General features: G+C 34.0%; 3 protein-coding genes across 4 annotated transcripts; 1 reads left to right on the top strand and 2 right to left on the bottom strand.

Annotated features, from left to right (window-relative positions):
- Positions 1 to 785: 785 nt before the first annotated feature.
- LOC147943543 (uncharacterized) lies at positions 786 to 1,911 on the bottom strand. Its single transcript, XM_087512268.1, has 4 exons — positions 1,675 to 1,911; positions 1,409 to 1,560; positions 1,245 to 1,349; positions 786 to 1,068 (listed from the first exon to the last, which is right to left on the bottom strand). Exons 1-4 carry the CDS (start codon positions 1,909 to 1,911, stop codon positions 786 to 788), a joined length of 777 nt encoding a protein of 258 aa, XP_087368394.1.
- A 3,361-nt stretch (positions 1,912 to 5,272) lies between these two features.
- LOC104786496 (ethylene-responsive transcription factor 15) lies at positions 5,273 to 6,296 on the top strand. Its single transcript, XM_010511919.3, has one exon. It carries the CDS (start codon positions 5,483 to 5,485, stop codon positions 6,218 to 6,220), a length of 738 nt encoding a protein of 245 aa, XP_010510221.1. The 5' UTR covers positions 5,273 to 5,482; the 3' UTR covers positions 6,221 to 6,296.
- Positions 6,297 to 9,295: 2,999 nt separating this feature from the next.
- Positions 9,296 to 11,665, bottom strand: LOC104786498 (transcription factor bHLH10-like). Of its 2 annotated transcripts, none has more exons than XM_010511920.3 (5): positions 11,540 to 11,665; positions 11,206 to 11,265; positions 10,218 to 11,095; positions 9,703 to 10,140; positions 9,296 to 9,604 (listed from the first exon to the last, which is right to left on the bottom strand). In XM_010511920.3, the coding sequence occupies exons 2-5, from the start codon at positions 11,210 to 11,212 to the stop codon at positions 9,503 to 9,505; spliced, it is 1,425 nt and encodes a 474-aa protein (XP_010510222.1). In that variant the 5' UTR covers positions 11,213 to 11,265; positions 11,540 to 11,665; the 3' UTR covers positions 9,296 to 9,502. The 2 variants fall into 2 exon arrangements, with proteins under 2 accessions (XP_010510222.1, XP_087306009.1); XM_087449883.1 differs by having other exon boundaries at positions 11,346 to 11,547.
- Between the last annotated feature and the right edge of the window lie 1,404 nt (positions 11,666 to 13,069).

The raw sequence follows: 13,069 nt of genomic DNA on the forward strand, positions 1-13,069 counted from the left end.
AGTGTTTAGTAGTATGAGAATAGCCTAACTTTTTTGATCAATGATGAAATAAATGAAAATGCTCACAGTAAATTGTAAATGAACAGTAATACTATCCCTTAAGGGTTAAGGCACGTTAATCCTAATAATAGCCATGCCAACTAATTTTTGTATTTTAACGATTCTTTTTAATTAGTATTTATGTATTACATTATTATATCTCGATTACCTTCTATGGGGTTTTATGTTGCAGCGAAGCTGCTACAGATCAACCCACTCATGACTCATCCCTTTGAAATATATATATGATTTATATCTTCTAGTTGTTTTTTTTTTTATTTTGGTCGGAATTATTTTAATTTTTCAGTCTTATTTAAAATTACGTGCCCTATAACATAAAAACGTAATGCAATTATACTACATATATAATGTTGTATTAAAAGGAAATGACTTGGTCTATCTCTCTGATCGGTATTAAAACATCTAAAAAAATTCCGTCTTCAAAAATCGTGAAAAGTATAGTTAGGTAAAAACATTAAAAGTATTAAATTTTTCTTTTTCGACAGAATGATTCTATTAGTTAAACCAAACTGAGTTTATCACTTACAAGAGAACGAGAACAATCAAATACAGGCACAAAAACCAAAAGTAAAAGTTTAAGAAGCTACTTTATTTGCTTCAAAACCCGTATGTAACCAAAAAGGGTAGTCCTGGACTACATATGATTGTGATCGTTCATCCCTAGTGATACTCTTTGCTATAAGGGAGGCACCAAGGTTTGCATTCCAAACTTCCAATCTTACTTGTCAGGCGGGAAAAAGATATAGCGCCTGTAACAGAACTTGTGATTGCAGTTTGAAATTTGTCCAAGCGATTGGTCTGAGGATAGCTCCTACCAAATCCTTTTGATCTATCGCAAAAATGACTTTAGGAATGTGTAAACTCGTCATACTCTCGATAGCCCAAAGGAGACCTTGTAACTCCGCCTCTCCTTTTGAAGAGATCAAACCAAAAGATCTTCGGCTATGAAGAAGGATCGATCCTTCTGAGTTTCTTAAGACCCATGCCGCACCACTGATGTCTTTTCCTCTATCCCAAGAAACAGCTCAACCAAGGTTTATCAGGCGCCTTCCATGCCTGAACCTGCATATGTTGTTCTTTTTGGATTCTACCTTCTTCTAAACTATCCAGCTCTTGGGCTTGAAACCATTCTTCCGTGTCTTCTCTTATATTTTTTACCATATCTAGGACCAGAAAGACATTACCTTCGAACACCAAGTTGTTTCAATTTTTCCAGAGTAACCATAAGATCCAGGAGAGGGATCGTCTTGTCTGCAATGGCACCATGGCGTTTTTGGTGAGGCTGAGAACTAAATGGAAGTTTTGATAGATGGAATTTTGATCATATCCTTCCTCCGGCAGCGGGAACCCTGAAAGAGCCCAAATCTGACGAGCTAGAGTGAAAACGAACAACAAGTGGTTAATCGATTCACCCTCCATTCCACAAGTTTGGCAATGAATGTCTATGCGCATTCCCCTTGATCTTAGCTTTTCTGCTACCGGAATAGCACCCGAGACTGCCTTCCATAAGAATATTTTGATCTTTGAGGGAGCAAACAGCTTCCAAATCAAGTCTTTGATTCCATTAAGAGAGGGTAGCATGGTGGCAAAGTTGATTTGGTCTTCTTAAAAAACCTGACACGCCAACCAGTACCCTGATCTTACACTATATTCCCCACTTTTATTGTGCTTCCAAACCTTGAAATCTGTCGAGGAGAGGATTGGTTTAATAGCTCGAATCAATTCCACATCTCGTGGAAAGAAGTGTTCCTCTAAGATTAATGGGTTCCATGTCCTCGCAATAGGATCAATAAGATCACTAACTTTTAGTTCCAGGTCCACCAGAATATTCTTTATGAAAGGAGCTCTCATTCTTCCATCTTCCAGCCAGAGACTGGTCCAAACATTCAAGGAGGAGCAGGTACTTACCTCGGTCTCCCAGAATACTTCAGTGGATCAAAAAAGGAGATGTTAGCATACATCAATGACAAACTCAAGAATATGTTGTCGGGTTGGTTTGCCAGATCGCTCTCTCATGGAGGGAAAGAGATTCTGTTGAAGACAGTTGCAATGGCCATACCTGTATTTGCAATGTTGTGTTTTAAATTACCCAAAGCTACGTGTGACTATCTTTCTAGTACAATGTCTTCCTTCTGGTGGAGCTCTGTTGAAAATCAAAGGAAGATACACTGGATAGTCTGGAAACGTTTATGCTTGACAAAAGAACAAGGGGGTCTAGATTTAAAGACATTAAACTTTTCTACCAAGCTCTTCTGGCAAAACAAGCTTGGAGATTAATCCAATACCCTGATTTCCTTTTCAGTCGTTTCATCAAAAACAGGTATTACCCTGACGGTTGCTTCCTATCGGCGGTTAATTGCAACAGACCCTCCTTTGCATGGTGAAGCATCATCCATGAAAGAATGTTACTGGAAAAGGGTCTTCAGTAGAAACATTAATTAAGGACGTCCAGTTAACATTTCTTTATGAAACATTTCATGATATTATTTGTTGAGTACTCTACTTTCCTTTATATAATATAGAGTAGACAAGACTTTCTAACAAACAAGTACGATCCATTAATTTATAAGATATAAAATAATATTGAATGAGATATTTTGGTTTAATTTGTTATTATTGTAATTTTTTTGCAAGAATTTTATGTGGACGACAAACAATATAGAGACTAGTCATGTAACGCATATTAATTTAAAACATCAAGGAATACTTTTCTTTTATTTTTTATTTTTTTAAAAGAGGAAAGAAATACTGTTATACTCAATTATAAGCATCAAGTTGTATGATTGTATCAGATGCTTGAAAACGCCAGAAATTTAATAAAACAAAAAGGCTTAATTACATTCATACCATTATATTTAAACTAACAAGCTGAAATATATAATTTCAAGTTATAATTATTCAATTTTTTTGTCAAACTTTTCTATTGTTATACATGCATGCGTTGTGTTATATGAAATTTATAATTTCAAGTTATTTTAAAACTTTTTTAAAAATGTAATGGATTATTAAAATAAAAAATAACTACGAGAAGTAAATTTTAACTGTTAGGTAGTAATTAGCCAATTTGATATGAATATGATACGTGTATTTTGTGATTCACAAGAAGTTATCTGAAAAAGTCACCCACACATTCCGAGTCAGTAGATGTAGTAGAGAAATTCTAGTCTATCAAACGTGAAAGAAACAAGCAAATTTTGCACATATCACAACATATAATACACCAAGTCAAACACTTCCTGAAAATGATACTTCGATGTTATCAACTCATATAAATATCTTAGCATACAAGTTACATTACAACATTTTGAGTATAATGTAGAGGATCTCTCCCAGTCTGATCCATAACTCAATCTGATCGAGAACCATTTCCTCTCAATCAGAAAGAGAAAACACTTTAGCGCCATATTAATTTAGCTAAACACAGGTTTCAGGATTTTTTTAACCGTTATATGCATTATAGAATCCATTCAAAAAGTTTCCAATCATAAAGGTGGTGTCGAGGAAACCTCATCCAATTTCAGTTCTCGATTTTTTAAGAACACAAAAAAAAAAAAAGTCAATTTCGTTAAGCTTTGTGACGTTTCAGTCGATCTTTATTACAGAACCCTATTCTCCAACCATAAATGACCAATTATTATTGACCAATGGTTTTATGACAGAAATATCTAATTTGTCTTTGTGCCAAATTTATAAATTAGTGGCTGTCGGCAGATCAAGAGAAGACCACTCTCTAGGGGCCACAGTTCGATCTCTCTTTTTCTCTTTTAAAAATTTTAATCAAAACAAAAACTAAACCAATGGTTTCAACCGTAAAAAAAGGCTATTGCAATGAAGACGAAAAAAACTAAAAAATCTGGTATTACGATCTTGGATAATACTACTTAATTATATGGTTATCAATCACGACGAATTTAATTTAGTTTTCTATCTAGTTATAATACTATTATTTCCAATTGTTATAAAGATTTCTAGTAAAAGTGTAGATAAATTTATTATAACGAAGTACATGGGATGGGAAGAATTTCTATATATCAGTAATAAGCTTTATATAACTTGTAGAATGCTGTCATATATATCTTGATTAATGGCGCTGTTAATTTTGTTGGATATTTATACTACAACAAATAAGTTGGTGAGCCCAATTTAAACATAACAATTTGGTGAAATATTGTGTTACATCAGTCTTTTCTGTTGATAACATCAATTATTATTCACAAAAAAAATTGTCGTGAAACTTTTACTATCAGTATTATGTGTTGTCAAGTGTCAACCACGCAAATATTATATTCTTTCTTAGATTTATATAAAAAAAAAAGTTAAGAGAATGGTAACACGAAGACAATCTCAATCGGACGAACAAAACAAACACAAAAACTATATACATAACATCTGACTTTAATTACCATATGGATTTTTATTTGTTTGCAATGATCAGTTTACTACGTACAGTCCGTCTGGAAGACTTCACACTTTCCCTAGTTTATAAAACACATGACATAAACCATTCACTAACTCAAAATATAGATGAAGATGTTTATTTTCTCCATAAATTAATAATAGTTTGATTTAACCTTGTATCTTCTAGATTAATTGTAATATGTCAGTTTCGTCGCATCCTTCAAACAAAAAGTATATCCTCACAAATTCTTTTTTTTTTTTTTTTTGTCAAAGATATCCTCACAAAAAATATAGGTATATATATCTGCTACTAAATGACCAAATTCTAAATGATAATATATAAATGTCATTTTGCAATATTGCATTGCTCGATAACATTTATATCCATATTTTCTTTTCTTTTTTTTTGCTATAGTTATGAATTATGATCGTTATGAGAATATATCTGAGTACTAATATAACGTATATTGGGAAATGTTTCAAGTCAACTCTGGGAGACTCAACTCAGTACAATAAGCGCAGGTCCTCCTACAGCTACAATACAATCGAGGTCTATCAAAACTTACGTGGGTGACAAGTGCCACATCATGATATTGCTGATCTCATCTATTTTGTCGGTATCTCGCCGCCTAACGTCACCCCTCTAAATAGTAATCCGCCACGTGGAAACTAAAAACACCAATTTTTTTTTCTTTCTTTCTTTGCTTTTGAAATAGGGATAGATCCGTATAAAATCTTGTTTTCTTCCTCCAATTGAAATGAAAAAAAAAAAAACAAGACACCAGTTTTGTGGTTGGTCCCCATGCGGTTGTATAAGAATTTTTATTAGTTTTTTAAGGCAGCCATATTTGTCTAATAGGACCTATGAAAACAATATTACAATAAAATACTTCCCACTTTCATATATCTTATAAATTCCGTGTCTCTTATATATATAGGATTAGGTTTTGAAATAACTTATTGCCCACAAACAAGAATAGATAACAAAAACAAGAAAAGAGAAAAGAAAAAAAAAAAAATACTCATGGAATATTCCCAATCTCCCATGTATTCTTCTCCGAGTTCTTGGAGCTCATCACAAGAATCACTCTTATGGAACGAGAGTTGTTTCTTTGATCAATCTTCTGATCCTCAATCTTTCTTGTACCCTAGTTATGATTACTCCGATGACTTTTTCTCATTTGAGTCGTCGGAGATGATGGTTAAGGAAGAGATCCAAAACAGTGAAGTTTCCAACTCCGAGGAGGAAGAAAAAGTTGGGATTGATGAAGAAGAAAGAACATACAGAGGAGTGAGGAAAAGGCCGTGGGGCAAATTCGCAGCTGAGATAAGAGATTCCACAAGGAACGGGATTAGGGTTTGGCTCGGGACGTTTGACAAGGCCGAGGAAGCCGCTCTTGCTTACGATCAAGCAGCTTTCGTCACCAAAGGATCTCTCGCGACACTTAATTTCCCCGTGGAAGTGGTTAGAGAGTCTCTCAAGAAAATGGAGAATGTGAATCTTCATGACGGAGGATCTCCGGTTATGGCCTTGAAGAGGAAACATTCGCTTAGGAACCGGCCTAGAGGGAAGAAGAGATCCTCTTCTTCGTCTTCTTCTTCTTCTTCTTCTAATTCATCTTCTTACTCTTCTTCTTCATCTGCTTCTTCAACATCAAGAAGTAGTAAGCAGAGTGTTGTGAAGCAAGAAAGTGGTACACTTGTGGTATTTGAAGATTTAGGTGCCGAGTATTTAGAACAACTTCTTATGAGCTCATGTTGATCTTGTAATTAGTATTCAGCTAAAGCTACTAGTAAACTATAATTTTGTGATAATGATATTTAAATTGCTTTGTTCATTCTGCAATTTCTTTGGTTCTCTTATTTTTTGTTTGTTGTATCCAAATGAAATTATTGGAATAGAGGCGATGGTGATGTTGAAGTGTATATTAAAAAAAAAACTTTTTTTTTCTTGATAAAAAAAAAAACTCCATTATTGCGTTATATGGCTGGAAAGTGTGTGTGTCCACCTTAATTGCTTTATATATTTTTTTTTGTGCTTTAATAATTGTTTTCAAGTGTAAGAGATATTAGAGGATGAAAATTTCTCGAATTAGCGATTCTTGTAAATCCAAGACTGTGAATCTTATAAATCAATCAAGTCGATCCAATCTATAAAGGTATATTCTTAGTTCGAATAACAAAATCTAACCAAAAAAAGAGGTTGATAAGATAAACTATAAAGTATTTTTTATGTGTAGGGTAATTCGATTAGATCTATAAAAGGTACGATTAAATGTTATATTATCTAGATTTATAAAAGATATTATGACGTTCTTAATATATTGTGTTATTACGTCGTTAATGATGCTTTCGTTATCATCATTATTGTTAATCTCATTATCAATTGGTTGTTTGACTTTCTTGACTATTTTTTTTTTCGTTGAAGCTTTCTCAACCCAATAAAGCAACACTATGAACGTTTTAAATCATAACAACATGTCGAAGTTTTGTTGGATGAGAATTTTTGTTGTTCAATACGCATAAGATGCAAATATTTTTGAGGATCTGTACTATTATCACCGTTCGGATTTGGTAGTCTACGTACTGTATATGAGTTTTGAAGATTAATAATAAGTTTATGACTTTAAAGGAATACTTCAAACGCAAGCTAGCATTCATTTATAATTTGCTAACCATACTTGTTTTTTAATGTTTCTCAAAATGGATTAAGACACGACATATTTGGGTGTTTAGATCGATCACTAGTGTGCATTGGCATCTGGTGAGACAATAATGTATAGAAATTAATGAGATTGTTTGTTTGTGTTTATAATTAATAAAATCTAAGAGATAGAGATATATAACATTAGAAAAAGAAAATGGAGGTTTGTTAAAAATATAAATAATACATGGAGGTTGAATAACTTGAATGTATGTGAAATAGGATCTTAACTGGATTTAATTACGTATGAATAAATATTTTATCTGATTTTAAATTGTTTTCTATCCAGCCAAAATTGATAATAAGTTGAAACATGTGATACAGCAAATTTTTATTTAAAACGTGAAAATATATTCAAAAAGACAAATTTACGTATGAGTATATATATATGACCTGTTCGAAATAGGGAATAAGCAAAAAGAGTGATAGACAACGAGGAAAAGACAAGAGAATTGAGACAAAATCATAGCCTTAACAAATAAAGAAAGAGTGATCAATTAAGTAATGGTGGTTGATTAATTAAAAACGACGGAGATTAGATGGCAAAAGACAAGTCGTGGTGAGGATCATAATCCAGTTTGTGACAAAGCAGGTACCATATGAATATGATTTAACCAAATTAAAATAGGCTCATTGTAAGAACATCACTGATGATGCGATTAAGTTCCTAGTTAGGAAACCAAAATTAATAAAGAATCAATGATTTTCTTAAGTCCGGATTAACCTGATGGTCTAACCGGAACCGAAACCTGAACCGGAATAGAAGCAATTTTTATATTTATTTTCTGTAAACTTAAAATATAATACAAAATGCATAATGAGTATATGCAGTAGATAGCATAGAAATCAGACTTAATTAAGAAACTACCACAAATGAAACAGTACATGTCAGACTGGGGGTGAGTTAATTACATGCTTGGCCTTCCTCTCCTTCCTCTCTCTCCCTTTCTCCCTTCCTCTCTCTCTCCGCCTCTCTCTCCCTCCGCCTCTCACCCTTCCTCTCTCTCCCTCCGCCTCTCTCTCCTTCCTCTCTCTCCCCATCTCTCCCTCCGCCTCTCTCTCCTTCCTCTCTCTCCTCATCTCTCCCTTCTCTCTCTCCATTCCCTTCTCTCCCTCCCACCATTGAATCTAAAAAAGTGAAAATTCCGTTATTTTGTAATGTAACATGCTATTTCGTTATGTTACACGTTATATCTGCTGCAGTTATCTCTTCCCTAAAGTTTTGAGGGCAAACAAGTAAAAATACCTCTTAGAAAAGTGGTATTTACCCAACTTTTCTGACATAGTGGTAGTTCCTTAATTATGCTTCAAATTTGTGGTATCTAGTAATAATACCCATGCATAATATGGTTTATTAGTACTACAGTATAGTGGGTAATCTATTTTGATGTAAAAGAAGAAGAAAAAGACTTATTAGTGAAAGAGTATTTTGGCTGAGTTTACCACATAAGATGACCACAGCAATGCACGAACGAACTAAGGAGTTGACAAGTTGTTAGAACTGGACTTGACACAACATTAGTGTGACATAAAGAATGAAAAAGTGAAAAGCACACAAAGAAAGCTACTGTTTTAAGAATTATAAACATATTCTAACATTTACAATTATATTTCACTACTTCTAAAACCCTCCTTGATGAATCCGGTTTGAACCGGTCAGGCCAGACCACACACCCTAAGCCAAAAAAAATTATTTGAGGCGATCCGGTCTGGGTTTAAGGAATGACAAGAGAGCCGAAAAAAGAAAGCAAACCATCATGACCAAAGTTGGAAGTTACAAAAGAAAGCCCATGACAAGTTTTTATTCCAAAAGCTTATTATAACCCCAGGCCCAGAGGTGTTTAAAGTTTCTTACAATATTTATTTTTTTGGGGTCAAATTTACTTCCAATTTGTTGATTTATTAGTTCTATACTTCTATCTTATTTTGCATTTAAAAACGATTTTGGTCTTGAAAAGTTAAACATTTTCCATTTAATTTTACTCTGATCGAATGTTTCAGTGTACCAAGAACAAGAATACCATAAAGCTTAGCTCACAGACACAGCCTCACACAAAGCAATGAAACATTTTTCTGATAAACAAAAGCCAAAAAGCAATTAGTTAAAAAGTAAAAACTCAAAACAGATTAAAATGGTCGAAAATTAAAACTCTCATAAAGCTAGAAATTTATAGAGTTAGACAAAATCCAGACCAAGAGCCTCATCAGCACTCTAACTCTAGCTTAGATAACATGAGAATTAACCAAAGTGACTAATAATAACTGAATCAGTCATTAGGGAGTACAACAAAAGTTATTAAAAAAAAAAAGAAATTAACCCCACAAGTGTGTCTGGTAAAACTAGTAACCGTTGCTTGGAACAGCTTCCATGTACTGTTTCTCCACAACCTCCATCACTGTGTCTGCAATTCCACTTGCATACACACAAGATCCTTCACAAATCTTCTCCAAAAATCAAATTGAAAAAAAAGATCAGTTTAATTGGTCTGAAAAGTTAAAAAAAAAAACAGATTCAAATATATTACTAAAAATTTCATTACCTTAGTGTTGAACAAGAAGCTGTAGTGCTCACCAATCTGTCCACCTGCAACATGGTGAAGATCAAGGTGAAGCTGATCAAGTACCTTGGTGGTGAACAAGAGACAGTTAATCTTCTTCTTCTGGACGAGCTTGATGGTTACTTCATCATCGATTATGCGAACATCGACCTCAGTTACTTTGGATTTCCTCTTAAGCCAAGAACATCTCAGTGAGTTGTTGTTGTTCTTGTTGAAACAAGATTGGTCTACTTCGCTCTGTGGCTTGTAATTCACAGTGTCCTCTTCTTCTTCTTGTTCATCTTCTCCAACTCTAGCTTTCTTCTTGCTCCTGAATCTCCCAAACCTCTTCTTCTCCACAAGCATCTTAAACTCCTCTATTGTCCTTAACAGCTCTTTGATGTAATCTATAGCCTCTCCAACGATGGATGCTCTATCAATCTACAGAGATTAAGCCACAACAATGTTTTTCAATAGTCTCTCATACACATGAACTAAATCAAAAGCAAAGTATATACCTTTGTGGGATTTGGAATGAGACTCTTTAAGTCTTGGAAACGATCATTGAAGTGAACTCTTCTTTCACGTTCTGTAGGTGAAGTGTTAGACTTTTGAGATCTTCTTCCTTTACGAGTAACAGCACCAGTTGTGTTAAACTCGAGAACCCCATTGTCAAACCCATCACCATTGTTGTCGTTGTTGTTGTTGTTGTGTCCTCCTTCAAAATACATCATATTAACTCCACCATTAGCATCCATCTGAATCTGATCTTCAACTCCAAGTAAACAAGAAGACCCGTTTCTGAGGTGGTTCTGATCTCGAGGCTGCATAGGGAAATTCAAATGGAAGAGAGGATCGTACATGACAGCAGCAGCAGAGGAAGAAGACATAATGTCTGAGAATGAGTTAGGAAGCATAGAAGAAGGATGATGATGATGATGAAGAGGAGGAGGAGGCAATGAGCATCTAGGCAAGTGTAAGAGACTAAGCAAATCAGGAGTTGTAGCAGAGTTTGGAACCATGTTGACGAAATCTTGATACCCATTATGCTGATCCCAATCAGATTGCTGTTGCTGATGATGTGTAGCCATTTGGTGAATCATATTGTTATGGAACTGATCACAAGGTGTAGGAGGAGGGTTGATGTGGAACTGGAGAGGTGTTGAAGCAGTTTGAGGACAGTCTTGTGGGCTGAGATGGAATTCAGAGAGGTCCTCTACTTCAACACTGCAATTGCTATTGCTTGTGCTTCCGGCGACAAGAATTTGCGGCGGTTGTTGTTGTGGTGGTGGTGGTGGTTGTTCGGCTTGAGAGAAGCTAGTCTCCACCGTGACTTCAGCAGGAGGAGTGTTGGGATCGAAACAACCCATCTCCTCGTAAAGGTTTCCTTTTTTTTCTGCGTTTGTAACAACAATTAACACTGATTTAGATTTTCCATGAAGAGATAAACAAAAAGGTAGCAACTTTGATGAGAAAATGGAAGAAAAAAAAACAAAACTTTGTGACCTTCCATGAAGATGGTTCAACGACGACTGACTCTAAAAAAGATGATTCTTTTTTGAACACCTGCAAAATCAAAAAAGTTAACATTTTTTTACTTAACCATCTTTTAAGAAGATAGATTGGGAAAAACCAGAAATTGGAACCTAATTTCAAACAAGTTTGCTCTTTTATTTATAATCTTTGGAATCAAAAATTTGGTTTTTTAGATTCTACGATAGAGGAAAGATTGTTACATGAATGTTGTTATTCAGAATTCAAAAGATAAACAAATGGGTTTAGGGTTTGAGTTTGAGGATAAAGAGAAAGGGAGAGATATAAGAAGGGGGAAAAGTTCAACCTTGCAATGGTTTAAGTTGTTCCTTGAAGGAAAGTTTCATGAAACTAGTCTCTCTGCTTCTCTGTGTACGGACATTTGCAGATGGGGACAGTAGAAGTCTAAAAGAAGGTGAAAAGATGAGAAAATGTAATTATTAATTTGATGATATATATATATGTATATAATATTGCCTCTTTTCATATATGGATAAAAATGTTGTAGAAAATGTAATTATTGAATTGATGGTATAGTATAATCAAAATTATTATATGCATCCAATTGGTAAATAGTAATTATTATAGTTAATAACTTAGTAATCACAAAAATGAAAACGGTATGGTATCGATTTATGTCACCCATCAAAGGCTAACGATAACAATAAATAACATGTTAAAGCTAAAGTTTTTTAGAGACATACTACTATTGTAGTTTTTCATTTGTGGTTCAAACATTTGACTGGTTTTTAGATTTTTTCAGTTTATAAAATAGTTGTATCAAAATCGTAACAATTATAACATGAAACTTATAAGGATGACTTTTTTTACTAATTTTTTCTTGGATTTGTAAAGAAGCTACCATTGTATATTCTTTTCAGTTTTCACCGTTACAAAAAGTTGTCATTTTTTTGATATAAATGTAAAAGTTGTTTTTATTTTTGTTTGTTGGAGTGTGTTTTGGTTGGAGCATGTGATTTATCATTGTGGCCAAAACATTTTCAAGGTTGGTTAGAAGGATCAACAGATGGGTCCCAAGCCGAATCTCTCAGTCTCAGGTCCTTGCAAACGACTTTTATGGACAATTCCGTCATTATCATCATAGCTTCGCCTTCTATCTCTCTCATGGGCTCATGGCAGAGATATTAAGACTCAAACTCATAAGATAAGTATGATCATTTGCCCATTAACTAATAACCAACCTACAAAACGTATTATCAAGCTGGAAGAACATTTGACAAAAATAAGCTACCTATCAAATGACATCATTAGATCGATACTTGAAGACATATAATATAGAATCTCTAGTAAACAAAGTATTTTACTATTATGGATTGTTTTGAAGATAAGATATTCAATTCGAATCATCATATCTGTTTATTACATTTCAAGCTACTTTCTATTTATTAATGTATGCTCTGAAAAAAAAACCCAAATAAATTGAGAGACCTGTGAGGAAAACTAATTATGTTTTCGATTAAAAATATTAGTATATTGATATATTCTTATAAGTTTCCTTGTTGAGCGGTTGGGTCATGCGATTTCTGTTTATAGCAAAAGAAAGAGAGAGAGCTATCCGGGTTTGTTTGAGAAGTAGTACAGGTAGGTCCCACTTCCAAGAATGAGATTATATAATTTCACTTTGTAAGAGAATTAAGATAATACATATTGTAATTGACAGAAACTACTTAAAATATGGTCACCTACTTCTCTGGACTCTGGTACAGTACTGTTACCCATCCTAATTAATAAATGTACAAACTAGAGGCCTCTTCTTCTATTGCCTGATATTGTAGCTGATTTGGAATTGGGGGCTTAGCTTCACCTCATGGGGTTC

The sequence above is a fragment of the Camelina sativa genome, chromosome 5 (genome assembly GCF_030686135.1).
Source record: "Camelina sativa cultivar CO46 ecotype springtype chromosome 5, ASM3068613v1".
In the NCBI taxonomy this organism is placed as follows: domain Eukaryota; kingdom Viridiplantae; phylum Streptophyta; class Magnoliopsida; order Brassicales; family Brassicaceae; genus Camelina; species Camelina sativa.